Source organism: Myotis davidii, unplaced genomic scaffold, assembly GCF_000327345.1.
Source record: "Myotis davidii unplaced genomic scaffold, ASM32734v1 scaffold1467, whole genome shotgun sequence".
NCBI lineage: Eukaryota > Metazoa > Chordata > Mammalia > Chiroptera > Vespertilionidae > Myotis > Myotis davidii.
In genome coordinates, this window is record NW_006298267.1 from 305,965 (window position 1) to 313,173 (window position 7,209).

The 7,209-nt window shown below is 58.2% G+C and overlaps 1 protein-coding gene across 1 annotated transcript in view; it reads right to left on the reverse strand.

Moving 5' to 3' along the window:
* NPC1 (Niemann-Pick disease, type C1) overlaps window positions 1-7,209 on the reverse strand; it is a 43,223-nt gene that overhangs the window by 3,335 nt on the left and 32,679 nt on the right. Inside the window, exons 20-27 of the mRNA XM_015570546.1 lie at window positions 6,285-6,374; window positions 5,749-5,939; window positions 5,367-5,482; window positions 4,695-4,824; window positions 3,195-3,395; window positions 2,494-2,725; window positions 1,751-1,864; window positions 929-1,091 (exon numbers count right to left, since the gene is read on the reverse strand). Coding sequence (XP_015426032.1) covers window positions 929-1,091; window positions 1,751-1,864; window positions 2,494-2,725; window positions 3,195-3,395; window positions 4,695-4,824; window positions 5,367-5,482; window positions 5,749-5,939; window positions 6,285-6,374 — 1,237 coding nt within the window. The remainder of the gene's footprint in view (window positions 1-928; window positions 1,092-1,750; window positions 1,865-2,493; window positions 2,726-3,194; window positions 3,396-4,694; window positions 4,825-5,366; window positions 5,483-5,748; window positions 5,940-6,284; window positions 6,375-7,209) is intronic.

A 7,209-nucleotide genomic window follows, 5' to 3' on the forward strand; every position in this document is an offset into this window, starting at 1 on the left:
GTGGGTCCTGCCCGTCAGACACGGTTCCGCCAGGTGGGGAGGCTGAGCTCATCTCGCTCCTTCTCTCGGTCCTGCTGCTCTGTGGGTGTCGGCTGTCTGGTGGCAGTTTCTGTGTGTCCTGCTCTGTGGCTCTTGGCTTCCTAAGCGCTGGCTGGTGGAGTATGGTCCGTCTGCAGCCCTGCAGCGCCTGGTGCTACTGAGCACTGCGGGCTCTCGGGCACCGCCCAGCTCCTGCCTCAGGGTCGGCACTGGTCTCGGGCTTTAGAAGTTAGGAGACGCCCTCGCAGGTTTGGCTCAGCGGATAGAGCATCGGCCTGAACACCAATCTACTAGGGATCAAGCCCACAACCCAGGCATGTGCCCTGACTGGGAGTTAACTGTGACCTCCTGGTTCATAGGTTGATGCTCAACCACTGAGCCATGCGGGTCGGCCTGGTCAAACGATTAACTTGCCCCTAATGCCTTGGCAGAGCCAGACCAAACACCTGCACGGGCCTCATACGGCCCTCGTGTCCGACGTTCCCCATCCCTGCTATCAATCAAGCGAATCAGTCCTGTTCTTTCAACCATGAGTCGTCATGGCAGCCAAAGAGCATCCTCGGGACGGATGGAAGTGGGGGGGTGGCAGAGGCCTGTTGCTGGACCAGAGCTGGGGACACTGCTCGGCCGCACTGCGGGCTGTGGCCACGCGTCTCAGTGGAGGCGGCGCTGCCTGGGCCGACATTCAAACTCGTTCCTGGCCGGCCCTCGGCCTGTTCAGCCAGGCCGGCCGCCCAGGCAGTCTTGGCCGTGCCCTGAGGTGCGGGGACATGAGTCTTCTGAGACGGCTCGCTCAGTCCCACTTGTAAATGACCCATCAGAGCTGCTTTAGGCACCTGTCTCCTGTGGCCACAGGCTTCCCACCCCTCATTGAGGTCAGACAGCTCACCTATGTAGCTGAGGAGGACAGGAAGGAAGACCAGCCCGTGCGTGGCTCCCAGCAAGACCATAGCTAGGTACATCCTGAAGTAAAATATCTGGAAGATCTGAGACTTGGCAAAGGCCAGCACCACAATCCCTCCAAATTTTGTAAGCGTGATTCCACTGAATACCTGAAAGAGAGAGGGTGTTAGACCTGCCCTCGTCCCCAATCATAAGTGCCCATTTCCTCATACAGGGACTTCCTAACTGTCAAGGTCAAAAGTCATGGGGGCCTGAGGCCCAGCTTTCAGAGTTCCTGCTAAGTACAGATGTGCAACTTAAAATGCTTTATGTATTGCTCGTGAGCCTGGAACAAAGACTGGTACAAGGGAAAAAGCTATGTTTCTGCATAGACACTATTCATACATTTCTTAATATTTTCTGTTGAAAACCAGTTTAAGTATAAAATGGTTACAAAACAAGGTTTGTGTTACTCAGTAACAGTCCCTTCGGTAACAAGTGGTTGGTGGGTTAAGCCAGGGTGTGGGTGAGAGTCTGCAGACACAGGACAGACTGCTCACTGGACCCTGCTGCCCGCCCATCGCTGGCCTGGGCTCATGGCAAAGGCTCCTGCTCGCTCACATCCACCCTGTTCTTCCTGCTTCGGCCGCCCGGCTGCCCCAAGAGCTTTCACCCAGAGGAACGTGGTAAAGAAGCCCGGGTACAGCTATTGCATGAACTGCCTGACACCTCGTCACCCCAGGAGCTGCTGCTAAGCAGAGGATGCAGATTCCCTCCTGAGCACTGGCTGGCCGAGCTCAGTCCACACCGACACCCCCGCGTTACTCACGGAGCTGCCCATGTGGGAGAGCGCCTCCTCTGCACGCGCCACACGGCTCCCCTTCGTGCTCACTGTGAAGGCCCTGGTGATGTGGGAGCAGAACTCCACCGAGATGCCGCAGCTCTGCAAGGAAGTGCCTCCTTGACGACCCGCCGTTTCTGGCTGAAACCTCAGGCAGCCACCCCTTCCCAGGGCACCCTTGGGGAGGGCCCTAAGAATCCGCGCGGACGAGCACTGAGAAGCCCCATGACACCAGCCTGAATGCCCTGGGGACTGGGGGGGCCGTCGGGGAGGCGCCCAGCACCCCGGATCATACAACATGTCTGCTTGTCTCAGGGGAAGCGGGCACCTCCCATGCCCTGCACGGGCCACTCCGCCTGACGCAGTGGCCACATCTGAACAATATGGACTGCTGCTACTTTCTGTTAATACCTGCTTGAACGCTCGCAGCATCAAGACTAATTAATTATTAACTATGGGAAGCAAAAGGTATTGGTCCAAGAATTCCACCAGGGAGGGGGCAATATTTCTAGATAAGAAGTGACCTTGTTGCTGTCATTAGGCTGTTTTTGCAAACCCTACAGAAAAATAAAGGCAAAATACCCGCCACGCTAGGCCGTGACATCACACTCCACTGGTGCACGTGACATCCGTCCCACTCACCCACCTGTGGCCCTGCCTCCGTGTGCAGGGAGAGGAGAGCTGGGCCGTCTCTCCTGGAAACCGGCACCAGGAAGTGACCCAGAACTCACCATGACCAGGTTGACCAGGGAGACCGCGTTCAGGCTGATGCCCCACAGCCACATGACACCAAACATGTTGACCAGGATCATGGCAATGGTGACGCACATGATCACCGCAGACCACAGCTCGCAGCCCAGCAGCACCACGGTCACCAGGAAGATGGCCCCCAGGGACACGCAGAGGTTGAAGACGGTGTCCTCGATGATGGTCAGGTACTGCTCGTAGAAGACGTAGAACACACTGTGGGAGGGGGAGACCGTCAGCCGTCCTTCCTGGAAGCTCCACCCCCTCCTGCTGCCATGCCACCGCAGGAGCAGGCAGCAGAGCCGTGCAGAACACCCCGGGGTAGCAGGACTCGGGCAGCGATTCAGCGGGCCTGCGATGACCACTGCCCCCAAGGCCTAGCAATGATCCTATGCCCGTCTTTTATATAAAGTTTTTGTTCACAATCCAAGCCTACCCTGCTTTGCAGGCATGTACAAAGACTATTCCAGGGTATTTTGAAAAAACAAGTCCTGCTCTATCCCAAAATTACCTCAGGCCAATGGGGCTGTGCAGGGCCAGAGGAGAACGGGTTTTCTGCCAAGTTCACAGCTCTTCCCAGGAATCAGGACACCCCTCTGAGAGCTGGTCCCAGAAAAACATCCGTCCCCTGCCGGACAGGTGTGGCCCGTCCCTAGGACACCCCATGTGTACAAGCCACACCCACCTGTATGGAAACACGCGGTAGTTGCTTCCTCCCTGGCTCATGGTCTGGGTGATGTTACCAGCGATGAGCCGGGCCTTTCTCATGGCGTCGATGAAGTCGGCAGAGGTCTGGAGCACGGTGTGGTAGGTCATGAAGTAGGTGGCGCCCACACCTGTGTTGTTGCCCAGGATGTTAACGGCTGACCCGTAGGCAGCATGTCCCCTGAGAGAAGACAGTGGTGTCAGAAGGACCACGCTCTGCACACCCCGCAGAGTCCGCACAGGCACAGGGGAGCCGCTGGCCGGGCACAGGGCCGGCCCTCGTGGGGACGCTGAAGGGCTGGCTCTTGCCTCCCTCTGGCTTCTCCCGACTCTGGCGGTTGGTGCACAGCTGCTACTGTTTCTCATCTGGCTCTGCTCGCAGCCAATGCGTTTTCATGAGTCTGCTCAGCAATGATAGGAAACAGGAAGTGGGGAAGGAAGGCCGTGGCGGGAGGCCACGTGAGGTCGGCCTGCAGAGTGGCCCGGAACCCTCGGCCGGTCCCTGCACTTGGGCACACCGCCGCCGCGGCCGCGTGGCGCGCTGGGGAAGAGGTCGTGGTGCCCGCTGGACACTGCACAGGTGGTGGCCACTGCTTCGTGCAGGCTGAGCTCACAGGGCTCATTCTGTGCAGGACAGACCCAGACCCAGATGCAAGGTCCATTTCTATTTCCCTTCACTCCCACAGAGCCTGGTACAGGTCTCAGAACAGACACGCTCTCCGTGACTAACATGTGATGGACTCGGGACTAATCTGTATTCCTGGAAGAAAACAGGACGTCCGGGCCTACCTGACAGGCATCCCCTCCTACGACAGCTACCGAGCCGCCCTCCCCCTCCCCCGGGGCCCCGTCTCCAGGCCAGACGTCCTGCTTCTGTGGGGACGGCGGCCTGGCTGCAGGCACAGGCTGGGGAGCAGCACAGTGGGGCCCAAACCATCTAAGCCTTAGCCAAGGCCAGTGGTCGGCAAACCGCAGCTCACGAGCCACATGCCGCTCTTTGGCCCCTTGAGTGTGGCTCTTCCACAAAATATCGACTTCTGCGCATGGGCCACGAAGTTTCAATCGCACTGTACGTGCGCACCCGTACATGGTATTTTGTGGAAGAGCCACACTCAAGGGGCCAAAGAGCCGCATGTGGCTCATGAGCCGCGGTTTGCCGACCACGGGCCTAGGATGACCTCACCCGAGCAGACAGACACTGGCCCCTGCGCCCACAGACACGGAACAGACACTCCTCTCTGCCCACGGACCAACAGGAGGGCCGGACAGAGATGCCCAGGGAGCAAGTGCCCAGCCAAGATGCAGTCGGCTGGAGACAGCGAGGAGCTTCCTGGAAGGTGTTTTGGGGTTTCTTTCTCTCCCAGAGATCAGGAACGGGTGAGGAGGGGTGGAAAGAGGGCCTCTCCCACACACTGTGGCTCCCCCGCCCGCCCCAAGTTTTACCTGAAAACAGGTCGGTGCACATTGCGGGCTCACTTACCCTTTGCCACACTTGGGGTTCGGGTTGTCGGAGAGGAACATGGGCAGGAACCGCATGAAGTCTCCCCGCTGGGGCCGCTGTTTGCCCTCGGGAGTCAGAGGCCTGCAGCGGATGCAGCCGGGGTCGGCCACTAGCAGAAACGAGGAAGGAGCCAAGGAGAAGAGAATGGGTCTCCAGATTTCACTTTAAAACATTTATGAGTATCTTTTCCTGAATCCTTTTCCTTATCCAAAAGCTCAAGCTCTCGTGAGTTTCACAGTCGGACGCATTTGACTGAGATGCCACCTCCATCTTGGCTATAACACGTCCTTCCCTGCGTGAAGGTGCCCTGGGTGAAGGACGACCTCATGGGCATCACGGAGCCAGGGCTCCCTTGTGTTTATCAAGGAAACGCTGGGAAGACCTCGACTCTCAGCGACCACAGGGCAGCCACAGAGCAGACTGCCGATACCAGCAGGAGGCGACTGGTGTCGTCGGAAAAGATGAGAAACCCCAACTCTGAAACCAGAGCTCCTGCCTCAGGCCTGGCTCAGCCTGCAGCCCCGGGGGGACAACGAGTGACTGAGGAGGGACGAGACCCAGCGCAAACAGCGACTGGGAACACGCGGAGGTGGGTGCCACGCGATTTCCACGTCACCACGCTTTTCAGAAAGGCACTCGGGGGCGACGTACCCGAGGCGTTGCAGAACTGCCCGGAGCCGCTGTGGACCCGGCAGCACGAGGACTGTGGCTTGACCCAGTCGAAGTAGTCGTCGATCCAGGACGAGGGGGCGAAGCCGATCCGGGTGCTGGGGGGAGAGGAGCGTGACCCCGGGAGCCCCAGGCCCGGCCCTGCTCGTGACACCCGGCTTCCCGGCTGCACCCAACGCTGCTGCCGGGCGGAAGGACGCTGCACTGGCCCCTCGGGGAACCCTGAGCCCAGGCGGTACGTTAGTCCTCTCCAGGCTTTCCTCAGGGAAGGCTCGAGTCAGCATATGTTCCGAAAACCTCATTTCCCGAGAAAATACCTTTTCAGGGAGAACTTTCATCAGGCAGCCCGGGGACAGGTACTCACTAGGCATCCAGCTCAGCCGCGTCGAACAGCTGCTGCACCAGCGAGTCGTTGTTGCAGCCCATGCCCCCGCACACCAGGTTCTGCCCCTGCAGGGATGTGTAGTCCAGCCCCTCCTCCACCACGAAGTAGACGGGTGGGCCCGCGTGCAGGAACTGGCTGAGGGACCTGAAATAGTCCATCACGTAGGAGTCCTGGAAGAAGAGGCAGCAGGAAGAGTGTGGGTGCGCTGAGGGCGTCTGATGAGGCCGAGTCAGGACTCCCTGCATAGCTGGTCCCGTTCCCACCCTCCTGGGCTCTGGTGCTCCCGCAGGTCCCGCTGTCAGGAGGGGGCCTCACAGGGTCAGCCTGCTGCTCACACCTGTGCTGTGCCCAGCACTGTCTGGGCTCATAGTGCCAGGCCCCACCGCACAGCCTGTGGCAGCTGAGGTCACAGGAGGCCCTGTCAGCACTGGCAGGCACAGCAGGCATTAACCTGAACCATCTGTGTGCACGTTTGGAAATGTATCCACCCCTAAGTTAAAATAAAGGCATCTTACTTCTGGCATTGAAAGGGACTGGTCCAATCCAATTTCCACCTTGTTCAGGACGGCGATGCTGAAGGAGAGAACGCCCACGAACACGGCCATCTGGAATGGGGTGGGTCACAGACAGCACTGCTGGTTACAAGGAGCTGAGTAAGGCTCCGCACTCAGAGCACAGGCCCCCCTACACTGGACAGCAAGCCTGAACGGCACACCCAGCACACGGAGGACGGGCGTCTAGAGTCGGACCACCTGGCTCACGGGCGGCCACTCCGTGCACACAGGGGACAAGGGGAAGTGCTAAGCCTCTTAGCTTCCATCTCCTCGATACACCAGGGAAACGAAGACTCTAATGCCAGCCAGTTTCAACCACGAAACAAGGAAAATCTAGGCATGATCTAGACTTCAGCGCAGCACCTGACACCAGTGCTCAGTGAGCCACAGCTGCTCTTACTTCCCCCGTCACTGGAAACTAACGTTCTCTTAGTGGAGCAGTGACAGACAGCAGCTGGGGCCACATCCCGTATAGAAACTATAAACAGCTCTGCTGGTCGCGAGGTGCAGAGATCGAGGTGCTGCGGGGACGGGTGCCCAGTCCAAGTCCTCGTTTTGAGACTGAATTACAACTACGTGAGACACAGGAGGAACTGGGCGAAGGTAATCTGGGCCCCTCTGTACCTCACAACTCAACCTATAATTATTCCAAAATAAAAACTCAAAACAAAAGCTCTTGCTTACAGTGACTGCAAAAAAATAGCTAAAAACATTTCGCCTGGCTAGCGTGGCTCAGCGATTGAGCACTGACCTATGAACCAGGAGGTCAGAGTTCAACTCTGTTAGGGCACATGCCCAGGTTGCAGACTTGATTCTCAGTAGGGGGCGTGCAGGAGGCAGCTGATCGATGACTCTCATCATTAAAATCAATAAAAAATATTTTTCT